This window comes from Pseudophryne corroboree, chromosome 3, assembly GCF_028390025.1.
Source record: "Pseudophryne corroboree isolate aPseCor3 chromosome 3, aPseCor3.hap2, whole genome shotgun sequence".
Classification (NCBI taxonomy): Eukaryota; Metazoa; Chordata; class Amphibia; order Anura; family Myobatrachidae; genus Pseudophryne; species Pseudophryne corroboree.
In genome coordinates this window covers 316,582,234-316,600,198 of record NC_086446.1, presented here as the reverse complement: position 1 = coordinate 316,600,198, position 17,965 = coordinate 316,582,234, and the positions used below count along the sequence as shown (strand labels likewise).

The 17,965-nt window shown below is 41.0% G+C and overlaps 2 protein-coding genes across 4 annotated transcripts in view; both read left to right on the top strand.

Annotated features, from left to right (window-relative positions):
* The window catches only part of SCN4A (sodium voltage-gated channel alpha subunit 4), a 275,899-nt gene extending 272,642 nt beyond the window's left edge, over nt 1-3,257 (top strand). For both annotated transcript variants that reach the window (XM_063959465.1, XM_063959466.1), the window contains exon 28: nt 117-3,257. The gene's annotated coding sequence lies outside the window, so the exon portion shown is untranslated. The remainder of the gene's footprint in view (nt 1-116) is intronic.
* Nucleotides 3,258-5,283: 2,026 nt separating this feature from the next.
* Nucleotides 5,284-17,965, top strand: part of CD79B (CD79b molecule) — a 168,536-nt gene continuing 155,854 nt past the window's right edge. For both annotated transcript variants that reach the window (XM_063959464.1, XM_063959463.1), the window contains exons 1-2: nt 5,284-5,367; nt 11,438-11,476. In XM_063959464.1, the coding sequence (XP_063815534.1) occupies nt 5,313-5,367; nt 11,438-11,476 (94 nt within the window). In that variant the 5' untranslated portion in view covers nt 5,284-5,312. The remainder of the gene's footprint in view (nt 5,368-11,437; nt 11,477-17,965) is intronic.

Here is a 17,965-nt window from a genome sequence, read left to right as displayed (position 1 = left end):
ATCAGAGTACTGTGCATGTTTCGCCAGGCTATTATATGATTATGTGCTTGGCAGCAGTGTGATCAATGGACACTTTTCCTGTTGGTTTGTAATTGATGTTCAATCTCATGACACAGAATTTGACAACTGAAAAGACTGATTGTTCCACCTTTGGCACAGTTACCTGCGGAAGGTCGTCTCTACTATGGTATCGAAGTCTGGTCACAGCAGTAGCTCGTGTTTCACGAACGAGAAGGTGTCAGAGTACTAGGGGACTATCTTCCTGTACGTTTTTGGTTTCATATCTTGAGTGAAGAAGATATATAGAGTAGAACTCATTAAGTCTTACCCTTGGCCCTGTTGGATGAACTCTTGGCCACCACTTCAATTACAGTATAAGAAAGACATGTCATTCAGTCTGTATGACCCATATTCAGTCATCACTAAGTACATCCAAGATTTTCTGAAATCTAGCACATCTAAAAACAAAGTAATTGTTAGAAGTATGGAAAATTATTTTACACCTGTCCTTTTTTTTTTTTTTCTTCAGAGTGAGACTTTCAATACAATGATTTTCAAACCGTTTTTTTTACATTTCTGTGTAACTTCTGTATAATTTATTAATTTATACACAGACCTCACAACAAATATCTAATATTGATTATACAACTTTCCTTAATCTATCTTTCTTTCTTTCTTTCTTTCTTTCTTTCTTTCTTTCTTTCTTTCTTTCTCAGTAAATTATACATCTAGTAATTGGACAATGAAATGTTAGTACATATAGTGTAGTTGTTGATACTGTGAAGTATTCAGATTATTTAACTTAAATTAATACTACTACTACTACTACTACTACTACTACTACTACTACTACTACAGGTAGTCTCCCATATCCAAAATGCTTGGGACTAGAAGTATTTTGGATATGGGTTTTGTCCGTATTTTGGAATATTTGCATACCATAATGAGATATCTTGGGAATGAGACCCAAGTCTACATTTATGTTTTCTATACACCTTATACACATAGGCTGAAGGTAATTTTATACAATATTTTTAATAATTGTTTGCATGAAACAAAATTTGTATACACTGAACCATCAGAAAGCAAAGGTGTCACTATCTCAGCTGCTCTTCAAAAATCTTGGATATGGGAGACTTAACCTGTTTATGCAACATCACCATTTAATTGTTATGTCTTTAGGTCAATAAATTCTGTTTTTGTCGTGAAATGCGTTCATTAGTACTCACAAGTTTGTCAGTAGAATGTAAGATTATTAGAAGCTTTACCATGAAGAACTTTTAATATGTAATAATGTTTTCTGTTTAATGCTAATATAATGTCTAAGGATTAATGTTCACTGTGTATGTTAAAGCTGAACACGTTCTGCAGCCATTTGGTCTTACAAACCTTTCCCCTGCAGATAAAACTGAAACCACCTTGCACAGGTTAGGTTGAAATATTTTTTTCTGTCTTTAAGCCACTCTGTGGGATTTGTGATGCCTATAGCTATTTACTGACAGTATGTTTACATTTCAGTTTATGTAAAGAGAATTCCAGTACTGAGAGCTGTGTAATTTTACATCGAATGCCTGTATATATTCCTGTTTAGTGCTGGAAGCATAAATGATTGCAATTAAAGCATAGATACTATTCTTGTACATTTCAGTAATTATAATAAATTATTCATTTGAAAGTTTGGAACTGCTTGCATTGTATGTACGATATTGCTCCAGTAATTATCAGACAATCATTCTGTGACCTGCTGTGTAATTCACAAAGCTCCTAAATGAGCTTTTCTTAAAAAAACAAAACAATGTTTGTAACCAAAAGATCACAATGCAAAAACTAAAGCAAAGATTTGTTTTCTTCATTAATGGTTACTGATTTAAATAGATCTACCTATAAAAAAAAATATTAATGCTAGTTAACAATAGAAATTGAAGTTGTACCTCTTTGTGCTATCATAAGCCAGAGACCTGTCTAAGAACAGTGAGAAAAATAAGTGGAACCTTCTAATGAGGAGATAAGTATAAAACAAGTGATCTATGTCTATTTGGGTGTAGTGGTTTTCTATGTTAAATCGGTAATTTAAGATATAAAAAAAACAAATCAATGTAGGCTCACAGAAACATAGAATGGCAGATGGGCCTCTTTTTCCTCACTGAGCAGAGATTTATCAAAGCTTGGAGAGTGCTATAGTAGTGAGAGATAAAGTACCAAGCAATCAGCTCTTAACTGTCAGTTTACAGGCTGTGTTTGAAAAAGGGCAGTTAGGAGCTGACTGACTGGTACATTATCTCTCTCCAAGCTTTGATGCATCTCTTCCTGGTAATAGAGTCCGAGTTTTCCGGCCGATCTTGGACATTTTTTTAAAGCGGCAATCATTTACAAAACCATGCCTTGTGAATGATTGCCAGTTTAAAAAAAACATTGTCCGGAATCCCGCAACTCCGGCAAACCCGGGCCCTATTACATAGGCCCCTTAGGAGTTTTTTTACACTTGAATTTTTATTAACGGTTTTGCAAAAATATCACATTATTACAGATGTATTGCAAACCTCTCATTTAATCTGAATGCACTGCAAAATACAAAAATACACTGCAACAATGTCATTTTAGAAGAGCCATTAAAACCTAATTTCTGCAGTTAAACAAAATAACCGTCCCCTTACAGCATTAATTTGGTAATGTATACAGCCGGTCTAACATATACTTACATGAAGAAACAACAGAAAACACATTTCATCAAGATTATTTAGCAAAACTTTATGTAATGAGTTTGTACTATAGTTTATTGGTAAATATAAGAATTCCCTATGATCAAGTACATTTATTTGTTAGGAGAGTCCCACCAGAGCTTAGTGTGACAGACCTGCAGCATTGTGCACCTATCTCACTGTGACATCTAAAATGACATGATACGTTAAAACACATGTTTATTAAAGTCACCCTGTTTAATCCCTAAACACATGGAATCATGAATATATCTCCTCTTATATCTCATGTACAGATGCATGACCCAACGTATAGGTCACAAAACACCAGCAACCTGGCGTAGAGGTGTCCTTTCATTCCTCATCAATATTCACAGGCATCTTAAATTTCATTTGTTCTGTATCCTCAACAAAATTGCCCTGATATCAGTATCACTTCCCTTTGCCCGTACTAATGTTGTACACATTTTATCAATAAACATTATGTACTTACATGTGCAATTCTGCCTGGAAAAAGCAAAATATTTGTATGTGTCAATAAAAACAACAAGACAGCTTTAAGGTGTGATGTTATTGCGTAAAACCAATTTGCAATTAAATGCTTATTAACAGGAAAAGTACTACTTGGTAAATAATACCATGCATATTCGTAAAAGGAAATCTGAAATGTTTATTACACGGTGCATAATGTAACTGTTCTCCACACAGAAGGCACATTATCCTATCAAATAAAGCCCACTTTAGAGTTTAGAACAATAATTGCTGTTGTGTGCACTTCATAAACAGTATATCAAGAAGTAGAAGTCATGTGTACTGTGTATTTGCCTCCCTGTATTGGTGCTAAAGTACAGCATGAAGTAATAAGTCATGTAATTGTTTTGCCTGTATAAGCAGATGTTTAAAACATAGGTTGAAATATTTAAGCAACAAATACAGAGTGCAACTGAAGTAGCACATTTAATTGTGTTGGAAAAGGTCTTCCACATAATATAATTAACTTCACTCCACTCAGGTTTTGCAAGCAGAGGTGTATCTCTGGCAATATAGCAGAGGTTCCCAAACGCGGTCCTCAAGGCACCCCAACGGTCCAGGTGTTAAATGTATCCATGCTTGACCACAGGTGACTTAATTAGCACCTTAGTCAATTTGATTTAACAATCTGTGCTGAGCCATGGATATACCTAAAACCTGGACTGTTGGGTGCCTTGAGGACCGCGTTTGGGAACCTCTGAAATATAGTATATTTTGTCCCCAAAATGAGTAATTTGATTTTAAAGAATCAAACGTTTCCTAGACTTCTCCTGATGGCTTGTGTACAGGACATCTTAGCAGCATTGTAGGCCCTGGGCAAAGCAATGCACTGGGGCTCTTACACACCTATTCATTGGAACAAATAATAAACAATTATAACATGCCCCTCCTGTAGTCTCAACATGCTTCCATACAGTGAATGGCTGTCAGCACTCTGATTGGTGGATAGCTCCAGCCATTCCTCAGTCATCATCCTGACAGCCATTCCCTTTCTGGCTGCAGGCTGGGAGGCAAGTAGAGAATTCTGCCTGGCCACTCTGACTGTGTGACCACCACCCGCCCCTGCTCGAAGGACCCTAGAATTGTGGGGACCTGGGAAGCTGCCCAGTGTGTCCATAAGTTAAGATGGCCCTTCCTTGTGTATGTATGGTCTTGAAAAGTAGGAAGTTTAGCATATTAAATAGTCAGTAAACCTACAATTAACATTAATCCCCCACTGAACTTTTAAAACTAATACAATTATAAATAAAAGTTCAAACACCGCTTGGTGCTTCTTTAGACAGACCATCGAACCTTGCAGCAGCCCCATGGCAGGTGCAACTTTTCCATTTGAATATGGCCTCCTATGTGAACAATTCTGCGTCTCTGAACACAACCACTATCAGCTACGTGCTCGCAACAATCCCGTAACACACCTATAAGATGGACCATGTTGGTACGTCCGCTAAGCCACCTCCCAAATCGCAGCCCAGTACAAAAACATTTATGAGACAAAGTGTCTCCCATGCATCTCAATTGCATCCCGACGCTGTGCGTATGCAATCGACGCATGTGCAGTACGACTTAAAAGCGTGCAGAACTACAAAAAAAAAAGCACTCAACTGCCTCCCACATCATCACTGCATCACTGTGTCCGACTCAGTCTTACTATGTCTGTGCTGTACTGTTGTTTGATTCAAAAGCTTACTAGAGGCTCACCCGATCCATGCACAAATCAGGTGCTTTTACAATTGAGACAGTTTCTAATTTCTATAAAAACCTCTTCTGCTTCCTTGTAATTTTGTTTATTATATGTACAAACGTGAGTGTATCATTCTACAAAAGAGTATAATTAAAAGTTATAAAATCAATGCTTCCAAACATAAAATTGTATTGATCTTTATACATATATTGTGTATATCTGTGCGTAAAGGGTTTCTTCTGCACAGATACTTCTAGGTAAATTTACTTTCAGTTGCCAGAAGGAAGTACCTGACCTGGACTATTTGCATAGTACTCCTGCCCATCATCTTATCCCCTGAGACGCTGCATGTTCTGTGTATCTGTATCGCAGACTAACTTTTTTGTGACACTTCAAATCTCAAGATGAGTACGATGGAGCCTGTGTTTTGGGCTCTCTGTATATCCATCCTGGTCAGAGGTAGGTGGCATTTTGTACTGTGTGATTATAGATAACTGCTAACAGAAAGAGACTGTGATGCAAGTGAAAACTGCTCAATGTGTTCCCTGAAAATTATTTTTTACACTTATAATACACGTACTTTTTTATACACACACACACACACACACACACACACACACACACACACATATACACACACATATATATGTAAAAAATATATATAAAACATCTTATTTCTTGGTATTATATAGTGATAATTGTTAACGACGGACTTTTAAAAAGTAACAACTACAGTACTTCCTTCGAACAGTTCCTTTGCTTTTGTACTTATGGATTTAGTCAGATTTTTATGTTTTTGCTTTTCAAACAGACTTATTCTATTAATGTAGCTCTGTGTACATGATGCATGCTGTAAAAGTGGTAAAACTAGTTACATGTACATTCGTTTAGTATTCTCAATTAGCATTTTAAATTTTTATTCTGTGTTTTGCAAACATCAAATATATTTTGCAAGGTTTGTTCCTGATGACTTTAAAATGTCATTTTATCTGTTGGAACTGTGTGTTTTTTAATGGACTTACATGTAAGGGACACGTTTTGTTTATACACTTGTGACAGTAGAGCAATATGGTGACTGTTCTGTGAAAACACCTTTTCCTGCACATCTGTGTGAAAGAGGAAGCAGCAGATGCCTACTAGAAGTCTGACGGAGCAATGCGGCAAACAACATCTACAATAAACACCCAATGCATCCGTGTTGTTTTAATAATGACACAATACGGGCAGTAACTTGGGGCCCACTATGAAATGTTCTAGTAACATATCGAGACATTTCTAAACATTTTACTGGTAAAGAAAAGGGGGTTTCCTCATTTTAAAGGTAAAAATAAATATATATTATTATAAAATTGGTACAACAAGAAAAAGAAAAGCTACCAGCGCTGGCTGATCATGCATATAAAGAAAAACAATCTATATTCCAATAGGCTTGATGGATATAATACCACATTTATTTCACATGTATAAACACATAAAAGATTAATATGTAATAAATGAATAAAATATTCGATAATAAATGCCACAGAGTGCCTGAATTATTTGTACGTCCACATTTGGCAGTTAGTAACACTCAAAGGAACCAAGGTCACTGGAGATGTCCATCACTAATCGGTTATTTTTGCATAAAGCCGATAATTTTGCAGATATGAGGTATTTACCAGTGATCCTGAGAGCAGATAATGTCCACCTGTTGTATAGCTGAGTCGGTTATCCTCTTTGGCATGGAGGAATGAATCCAGAAAGGTGGATGCTGCTGAGTAAATGTCCCAAATGGTGTACACCAGAGTGTCAGGAAAGCCAGTGGTAATGATGAATATCAGGGTAAGGGAGATAGCTCAACGCGTTTCGCTGGTTTAGATGATCCAGCTTCCTCAGGAGCAAGTGAAATAGTGGCTGAAGTAAGGCCCTTTTATACCTGATGTAAGTGGCAGTAATTGATTGCACATGAGTGAGTTACATAAGATTAAAACATATAAGCCTTTCGGAAAATTCTTCTAATAATACATGTATTAAAATACCTATTGGTCCCACACACTAGATATAGTAACAGATAATCAAAACGATTTTGCACTAGATAAATACATACTTTTAAAAGCACACATGTGTGCTTTTAAAAGTATTTAAAAGTATGTATTTATCTAGTGCAAAATCGTTTTGATTATCTGTTACTATATCTAGTGTGTGGGACCAATAGGTATTTTAATACATGTATTATTAGATGAATTTTCCGAAAGGCTTATATACTTTAATTTTATGTAATTCACTCATGTGCAATCAATTACTGCCACTTACATCAGGTATAAAAGGGCCTTACTTCAGCCACTATTTCACTTGCTCCTGAGGAAGCTGGATCATCTAAACCAGTGAAACGCGTTGAGCTATCTCACTTACCCTGATATTCATCATTACCACTGGCTTTCCTGACACTCTGGTGTACACCATTTGGGACATACTCTCAGCAGCATCCACCCTTCCGGATTCATTCCTCCATGCCAAAGAGGATAACCGACTCAGCTATACAACAGGTGGACATTATCTGCTCTCAGGATCACTGGTAAATACCTCATATCTGCAAAATTATCGGCTTTATGCAAAAATAACCGATTAGTGATGGACATCTCCAGTGACCTTGGTCCCTTTGAGTGTTACTAACTGCCAAATGTGGACGTACAAATAATTCAGGCACTCTGTGGCATTTATTATCGAATATTTTATTCATTTATTACATATTAATCTTTTATGTGTTTATACATGTGAAATAAATGTGGTATTTTATCCATCAAGCCTTTTGGAATATAGATTGTTTTTCTTTATATGCATGATCAGCCAGCGCTGGTAGCTTTTCTTTTTCTTGTTGTTCAAATTTTTCCAGGGGACTTACCATCCCCATACCAGCAGCTATTGACAGCGCACCCCTCCTTTTTCTTGTATTATAAAATTGGTGCGTGATTTAAATTAACTCGCCATGCACATTTGCACAGCTGTGGCGCATGTATGTCACACCTAATGTGCACCGCATGGGACCCAGTTTCCACTGTGTGCCGCATGCCCATTAGGGCAGTGCAGGAATGAGAATTGCAGACAGAATTGCAGGCTATGCAGAGTTGGACGGAAGTGTAAATATGCCAGGAGCATCAATTGCAGGTGTACCATGATGAGGATGAGCAGAAGACCAAGCGTTGGGATTAGGGGCTCTCCAACCACTCAGTATCTGCCTCCCCTTCCCCTACAGAGTCAAATTGAAACTCCCCACTCTCATCTATAAAGCGCTTACCCATGTGCAGACTTATCAAAGTTCGGAGAGAGGAAAAAGTACCAACCAAACAGCTTCTGTCATTTTTCAGGCTGTGTTTGAAAAATGACAATTAGGAGCTGATTGGTTGGTACTTAATCACTATTCATTTTGTCTCTCTCCAAACTTTGATACCCCCCCCAATCCTCTACAATGCTTGTACAGCTCTAACCTCATCCACCTCCACACTCCTGCCAGCCAAGTCTTTCCACCAGTAACCACCGATTCTCCTCCCAACTAATTACATCTCCCACTACCGCCTTCAGGACTTCTCCCATGCTGATACTAATGCTGAATTCACTCTGTATGAGAATCTCCACCTCACTGTAAAGTGTCTATTGACTCTAGGTCGATTTCCATAGATTATTATAGATTTACAAAATACGGAATTTAATTTTAATTGGTGTTGTGTTTCCAGGGTTAAAACAAATGTTTACTAACATTTAAAAATGATTATAAAAAATCATGTTAGTAAATGTGTGTATTAGCCCTCGAAATACAATATCGATTTAGATTTTCATTGATTTGAAATCGATTAAAAGTCACCTTTAATAAATAAAGGGACTTCAAATGGGTTATCAAAAGTTATTTGTTTGTAATCCAAGTTTACCAGCTATCTTCCTAAGCCATCCATTAGACCCCGCACACTAACTCACCCCTCTGAGTCTCCCATGTTTTACTGGCCTTCTCCTATAGATTGCAAGCTCTCATGATCAGTCCTTTCCTTGTGCTGTGCAGCCTTCCTTACCTACGCCATCATCTCCTCCCCCTTGGTATTTTTGTAATCAGTGACTCTGCAGCTGTTTACTGCACCCACCAACTCGGAGTACAGGTTCAGCCAACAATGGTTTTCTGGTTATAGTTAGGATAACAATAATAAATTCAATCAGCCAGCACATTTTAGTTTGGATGTTTACCTTGGTGGACATTGAGCTTAATACTGAGTTTGATCATAATTGCTTACAAAGACTGCAGGCAAAAATTGTATTGACTAAAAAACTGTAACTACGTATATATTCAAAGTGAAGAAAATGGCAAGGTCTGCATACTGTATGTAACATAAGTTACCCCCTGGTCCATATCAGGCACACATAAGAAACATTCACTATTAGGCATGAATAAAGTAAACTAACTTATAAAATACAGCAGGTGTAACTCCATGTTTCCTAAAAAAAAAAAAAAAAATGATAAAATACGCTCACAAAATCTTAATATACAGTATGCATTTGCAGTGCAAGAAGCACCTATCAGCTTCAGTGGCAAATGTGCAATCAGCCAATCATTAACAGCTACTGTATAACACGGCGACTGGCAAGCCCATATGGGTCTTTGTGACAGTCTACATCTGTTCACACTGACGTAAACACACCCTTACTATATTCAGTCTGTCTTGAACTCCCTTTCCCTTCACATCTACTGTATCTAACATCAAGTAAATGGGTGCATGCGATTCATGCAAACCTGAGTAGCCAAATCCATCTGTCCATAGCCCCCTTATGTATAACATTGTGGTATACATGCCTTTATGATTGTCTATGACAACCAGATCGAGTTATCAAATACCCCTTTCCCACCTAGAAGCAGGGGTGGCAGTCGGGAGCCTGACACGTGCTACCTGGCTGCGGCCCGTGCTCAGCCTCCTTTCCCTCTGCACTCACCAACCCGGCATATTGCCGGGTTGGTGACGCTGCTGGTGACGCGGCAGGGGCAGCGTTGGGAGATCACATGATCTCCCAGCGCCGCCCTTCTATACACTGTGAACGGGAGCCGTGTCGCATCGACATGGCTTCCGTTTACATTGCACAGCTTACTGGGTTGAACTCGTGTTCAACCCGGTAAGCTACCCGGGTAGGACTCCCGCATCACTTGATCCGGGTTTTTGCAGAAGGACCCTTTTCCACTAGCAAAATACACGGGTAAATGCGCGCCCCCGTGCATTTACCCATGTTTTTTGAGCTAGTGGAAAAGGGGTATTAGACTCTTATACAGGTACCTGTAACTTCAAAAGAAAATCTCTTTGGTGGAAGACTGCTATTAGAAGAATTGTTAGTTAGGTTATGTGGAATAATAAACCAAAACTTAGTGCATACTGTAGCAGATTTTGTTTTTTAGTACTACTACGGGGCAGATATACTAAGCCTTGGAGAGAGATAAACTATCAACCAATCAGCACCTAAATGTCATTTTTCAAACACAGCCTGTAATGTGGCAATTAGAAACAGATTAGTTGGTATTTAATCTCTTTCCACTTTATCCCTCTCCAAGCTTTGATATATCTTCTCCACAGACTCATACAAAGTCATACATGGTTTAAATGGTATCCAAATGGAAGATAGACAGTAAATAGACAGTCAATAGGTCAACATGATAAAATTCGACACAAAAATGGTTGACTTGTGGTTTTTAATGATATTTGGGGTTGGGATTAGTCACTTGGTGGTAGGATTGATGGAGGATTAGGTTTGGACTGTGGAAGGGGACGGTTAGGGTTAGGCCAGGGGTTCCCAAATGCGGTCCTCAAAGCACCCTAACAGTCCAAATTGTAAAGATATCCATGGCTCAGCACAGGTGGTTAAATCAAATTGACTGCGGAAGGAGACAGTTAATGTTAGGCATCAGGGGGAGTTTTGGGCACTACGGGGGGTGGTGGGGGGGGGGGGGGTGGTAAAGGTTAGTATTAAAGTAACAAAAAAAACGTGTTAGCCATTTCTGTGTCGATCTATTGATCCTGTTAACCTATTAACTATATACTCTTGATCTTTCAATCTACACTCGTTTCATTTATATAATGTTGCAGGAGGCCACAGTTAGGGTTTCCAGATCTAAAATCAAGTAAAATGGAGACTTGGGGGTATATTTATTAAAGGTTGATATTGGTCGATGTTGGATGATTTCAGATCAATTTTAATCGATGTAAGGCTTCCAGGGTTAAAACACACATTTACTAAAATTTAAAATTAATATAAAAAGTCATCTGCTAGTAAATGTGTGTTTTAACCCTGGAAGCCCAACATCGATTAAAATCAATCTGAAATTGACCAAAATTGACCTTTAGTAAATATACCCTTTGAAGTCAGTCAGCCACAGAATCTGTGTAATGCATATGTGTCCTTTATTAAAAGGATGATCTGGCAACCCTAGCCAAAGTAAGCTAAGATATTGAGCATTAGAGCTTTCTTAGGTCAATGTAAATGCAAAATTTGGTGTATTCATATTAATTTTTTATTGTATTTGCAGATTATGTAAGTGCGGTGCAACACAATTATGAAATTTCAGGTGAATTTGAATTATTTTATTACTGTTTATACATGTGCTATAAGGTATTTATAATACCAAGGTGATTTACGTAAAAGGATTTTTAAATGTTCAGACTAAAAAGGAGATTTATGGTAAGAACTTACCTTTGTTAAATCTCTTTCTGCAAAATACACTGGGTTCCACAGGGAATAACATTGGCTGTAGAGTAGGATCTTGATCCAAGGCATCAACAGGCTAAAAGCTTTGACTGATCCCAAGATGCTCAGCGCACCCTCCTCTAAAAAACCCTGCCTCCGTGCATAGGAGCTCAGTTTTGTTAACCAGTCCAATGCAGTAGCAGGCAAAAGAGATGACAACCGTTAGTAGCCACATACACCACATTCTCACGACAGGAAAAGGTATCAGCGGCTAATGCCATACCAACCCAAAGAAGCTAAGTGCATCAGGGTGTGCGCCTTGTGGAACCCAGTGTACCTCACAGAAAGAGATTTAGCAAACGTAAGTTCTTACCATAAATCTCCTTTTCTGCAGCGGGGTACACTGGGATTCCACAGGGAATAACATCGGGGATGTCCTAAAGCAGTTCCTCATGGGAGGGGACTCACTGTAGCGGGCAAAAGAACCCGGCGTCCAAAGGAAGCATCCTGGGAGGCGGAAGTATCGAAGGCATAGAACCTTATGAACGTGTTCATGGAGGACCACGTAGCCGCCTTGCACAATTGTTCAAGGGTCGCACCACGGCAGGCCACCCAAGAAGGTCCAACAGACCGAGTAGAATGGGCTTTGATGGTAGCAGGAGCTGGAAGGCCAGCCTGTACATAAGCATGTGTAAACACCATTCTAATACAGCTGGCCAAGGTCAGCTTGTTAGCAGGCCAGCCACGTTTGTGAAAACCAAACAGTACAAAGAGAGAATCAGACTTCCTAACGAAGGCTGTCCGCTTCACATAGATATGGAGAGCCCGTACCACATCCAAAGACCTCTCTTTGGAAGACAATTCAGGAGAGACAAAGGCCGGAACCACAATCTCCTGGTTAAGGCGGAAAGAAGACACCACCTTAGGTAGATAACCAGGGCGCGGTCTAAGAACCGCCCGATCACGGTGAAAAATCAGATAGGGGGACCTACAAGACAAGGCACCCAAATCTGATACCCGTCTAGCAGAGGCAATAGCCAGCAGAATCAAGACCTTAAGAGAAAGCCACTTAAGGTCCGCAGATTCAAGAGGTTCAAACGGAGACTCTTGTATGGCCTCCAGAACCACCGACAAATCCCAAGGAGCCACAGGTGGGACATAGGGAGGTTGAATCTGTAAAAACACCCTGAGTGAATGTATGAACATCAGGCAGAGTCGCAAGTTTTCTCTGAAACCATACCGACAAGGCCAAAATATGAACCTTGAGGGAGGCCAGCCAAAGGCCCAAGTCCAGGCCCTGTTGTAGGAAGGCCAAAAATTAGGCCGTACTAAACTTGTAAATGAAATGATTGTTAGGTGCGCACCAAGCAAAGTAAGAATTCCAGACCCTATGGTAAATCCGAGCAGAAGCCGGCTTACGGACCTTCAACATCGTTTGAATGACCGCCTCAGAAAATCCTTTGGCCCTCAGTACGGAAGCTTCAAGAGCCACGCCATCAAAGCCAGCTGGGCCAAATCCTGGTAGACACAAGGGCCCTGAACGAGGAGGTCTGGTCGTTGTGGAAGCAGAAGAGGACGCTCCAGCGAGAGACCCTGTAGGTCTGAGAACCAATACCGTCTGGGCCCCACCTAAGCTATCAGAAGTAGGATTCCTCCTTCTTGCTTGAACTTCCTCACTACTCTGGGCAGGAGTGACACCGGAGGGAACACGTACGGCAGCCGAAAGTTCCATGGAATTGCCAGTGCGTCCACGAACGCCGCTTGAGTATCCCTTGTTCTTGCTCCGAAGACTGGAACCTTGTGATTGTGTCGAGACGCCATCAGGTCTACATCTGGTAGACACCACTTGTCCACTAGGAGTTGAAATACTTCAGGATGAAGGCTCCACTCTGCAGCGTGTACGTCCTGACGACTGAGGAAGTCCGCTTCCCAGTTGATGACCCCCAGAATGAACACTGCCGAGATTGCTGGCAGATTGCGTTCCGCCCATTGAAGAATCTTTGACACTTCCATCATTGCCATGCGGCTTCGAGTGCCGCCTTGATGATTTATGTAGGCTACCGTTGTGGCGCTGTCCAACTGTACATGAACAGACCTGTTCTGTACCAGATGCTGGGCCAGTTTCAGAGCATGGAACACTGCCCGCAATTCCAGAATGTTTATCAGGAGGAGAGACTCCTCCCTGGTCCACCGACCCTGAAGAGAGTGTTGCTCCAACACCGCACCCCAACCCCTCAGACTGGCATCCGTCGTCAGGAGGACCCAGTTGGAGATCCAGAAGGGATGACCCCTGCACAATTGTTGGTCCTGTAGCCACCAGCTCAGTGACAGACGAACCTCCGGAGACAAGGAGATCATGTGAGACCTGATCCGGCGAGGAAGGCTGTCCCGCTTGGCAAGAATCAGCTTCTGCAGAGGGCGGAAATGAAATTGAGCGTACTCTACCATGTCGAAAGCCGACACCATGAGGCCTAGTACTTGCATCGCTGAGTATATCAACATGCGCGGGCGAGAGAGGAAGCATTGCATCCTGTTCTGAAGTTTCAAGACTTTCTCCTGAGACAAGAACAACCGCTGGTTGTGTGTGTCCAACAACGCCCCAGGTGCACCATGCTCTGAGCAGGGACCAGGGATGATTTCTTCCAGTTGATGAACCACCCGTGGGCTTGCAGAAACTGGACCGTCAGATCCAGATGACGGAGGAGAACGTCTGGGGACTTCGCCAGGATCAGCAAGACGTCCAGATATGGTAGGATCCTGATACCCTGACGGCGGAGCAGGGCTGTCATCACCGCCATTACCTTGGTGAAGATTCGTGTAGCCGTAGTCAGTCCAAAGGGTAAGGCCCGGAATTGATAATGGCGGTTGCCAATAGCAAACTGCAGGTATAGCTGATGCGACACAGCAATAGGTATATGTAGGTAAGCATTCTGTATGTACAGGGAAACCATATAGTCCCCTGGCCCCAAAGCCAGGACAATAGAGCGAAGGGTTTCCATACAAAACTTGGGAGACCCTCACAAACTTGTTCAAAGACTTGAGGTTGAGAATGGGCCGAGAGGAACCATTCGGTTTCGGGACTAGGAACAGCATTGAATAGTACCTCCTGCCTCTCTGAGCCAGAGGCACCGGCACTACCACTCCTGTGTCCAGGAGGGACTGAACCACCGAACGAAGAGTCTTTGCCTTTACCTGTTCCGAAGGGATGTCTGTCAGGCAAAGGTGATGAGGGGGACGTTTCTTGAAGGATATGGCGTATTCGTGAGTGACTACTTCCTGTACCCAGGCGTCTGAAGTTGTCTTCAACTCTGTTTTGGAAGCAGGGTGACGGGCAGCCCTGGCACGTTTATGTATTTGGAAGTGAGAGCCTGTATAGGGTACGCTTGACCCTTTGCCTAACCTGGAGGTAGAAAGGAATGAAAGGAAGAACTCTTAGCCTTCGGAGCCGCTGGAGTAGTACTAGGCAGACATGCAGGCTTAGCAGATACTAAGTCAGCAATGATCTTGTTGAGATCTTCCCCAAAAAGTATGTTTCCCTCAAAAGGCATCACCTCCAAGGCCTATTTAGAGTGCAGCTCTACAGACCAGGACTGCAACCAGAGGATCCGGCGAGCCAGAATAGACGTAGTAGATGCTTTGGCCGCCAGGATACCTGCATCAGATGCCGCCTCCTACATATAATGGGAGGCCGTAATAATATATGAAAGACACTGCCTAGCATTATCAGGAAAATTAGACTGTAGTTCCGCCTCAACTTCCTGAACCCAGGCCTCTATAGCTTTAGCAGCCCAAGAGGCCGCCATAGTAAGCCTATGCATAGCTCAGGCAAGAGTGTAAATAGACTTCGAGCAACCCTCCACACGCTTATCCATCGGTCCCCTCAGGGAGGTGACAGTAGTGACAGGCAGAGCAGATGAGACCAGCAGACTCGCAACTTGTGAGTCCACCGGCGGTGGTGTTTCCTATTTGTTACTTATCTCTACAGAGAGGGGATAACGAGCTGGCATCTTCGTAGACAAGGAAAACGTCTTACCCGGTTTTACCAGGATTCCTGACTAATATCAACCAAGTGGTCAGAATGAGGTAAAACCAACTTAGTAACCTCCTGACGTTTAAACTTATCTGGTTTCGCAGAGGTAGCTGGAAGCCCTTCATCATCATTGATTTGGAGTATCAGCCTGATAGCCTCCAAGCGGTCAGGAACATCCACCTGTGTTAGAAATTCTCCATCAGAAGCATCTGCATCAGAGCCTGAAGGGTCAGTGAAAGCGCCATCTACATTGGATGAGGTATCCAAAACATGTGTGGATTGTGAGGAAGTAATGGCCCGTTTAGATGATCCCCTGGTCTTAGGCGGGCGAGAGTCAGGATTTTGCTTAGCTAGTGACTGATATAATTGCTGTATCCGAGAGAAGAGAGAATCTACCACGGCGGATTAACTGCAGGGACAATATGTGACTGTAATGGAACAGGAGGTCCCACAGGGGGCGCAAGTCTAATTACTAGCGTAGTCAGTAAATTAGAGAAAACAGCCTAAGGTGGGTCTTGATTTGCCCCCTAACTGCATACTGACCATGGGGTATAGAATCCCCAGTACCTGAACCCTCAGCTGCTACGTTTTCCTCCGACAAATCCGTGGAATCAACAGTGCATTGTGAAGGATCAGCCATGGATTTTCCACCCTGTGTAGCAGACATGATATGTAGGCGTAACCCTAGGGTGCAACAGTACAAGATAAGCAGACAAACTACCTGACAAAAATCCCCTGTATTGTGTGACTGCAAGGCCGAGCACAAACAGAAGATTTCTGAGGTAAAATGTGACTGAAAAACACAGAGAAAAATATAAAATATGTATATATCCTGTGAAATACCTATATTATCTAATAACCCTGATGCACGGAGCCCCCAGAGGGTACAGAATATAGGGATAGCCATATGTGTGAGATACACGAAATAGAGACCACACAGAAGCCATTGGCACACACTCAGTCACATATACAATGCAGAGATTATTACCAACAATAAAACTGCACTGGGCCAGCAATACTAAGTAACTATACCACTGAGTAAAGCTATATATATATATATACTTACCATCCAGGAGAGGAGGCTGACACACATCCAGAACCTTTTAGTCTGCTTTCCTCACTGGACATTTTGTTTGGTGTTATTGGCTTGACTTTAAAATCCCTTGTGAACTTTCATTAATCTTGGAGGACACAATCTAATTGGTCATTTGCCCCATAATTAAATAAAGTACCTACAAGGAACCACAATTAAGGAGCAGCTGATTAGAAGTTCACGAGAGTTTCTAGTATCATTATAGATATATATCACGTTTTATCACTCTTCACAGTGAGATCATCTTGTAGGAAATTTGCTAAAGCATTATTCCACTGTGACTTGTACCCCTGATGAAGTCCATAATGGACGAAACGCGTTGGGTTTTATGAGATATATATAGCATACACTGTTTCTGCATAAATGTGTATTGTGCTTATGGAACAACGTGTATGACAAATTTTAACGTGTATTAAAAATAATCTTTCTATCATTCCGGTTATGCTGGTTGGATTTTACTTTGAGTAATTATTTCAATTTTAATTATGCCATTGTATCTGTGCGCACTCTGAATATTTGTGTTATATTTTATCTATCGTCTCCCACTAGCAGGGAGACTTTTCAAGAGGTGCTGCCCTATCCTTGGTACAGCGCGAATTAAGGGTATTGTTGTATATATATATATATATATATATATAAAAAAAAAACAATGCACAGTAAAGACTGGATGTATATCACAGGCTACTTGTACTAAATAACCCTGAATGTATGCACTTGTTCTTAACTAACACTGTATAGACGACATGTAGAATACTTAAGTGTCCTGTAAATGCACAGCACTGATGAAGCAGGCGGCATTACAGAGGAGACATTGCCCACCAATCCCAGAGTCAGCGTAGCATGTGTGTAATGGCGCCCAAACGCCGACAGGGAGTGAGGGACAGGGGCAAACGCAGGATTTTTAATGGGGGTTTCCAAGCATTTTTTTTTTTTAAAGAATATAGATAGACAGATAGATATATATATATATAGGGTAGATATAAAAAGATAGGTAAATGAAGACAGACAGACATACAAAGGAGGACAAAAAAATGGCAGACACAATGTAGAGATGATGTACACAAACACAATGGCAGGGAGGCTGAGAAAAAGATGGAAAGACAGCTGTACATATAAAATAACAAATGCACAAAGAGAGGGAAAGAAATGAACAGACATATACAAACAGGAGATGGAGAGAAAATGGCACAAAGGGAGGAAAAGGGGAGATACTGACACGGTGAGAGAAGAGGAGCGGCATACTTGGA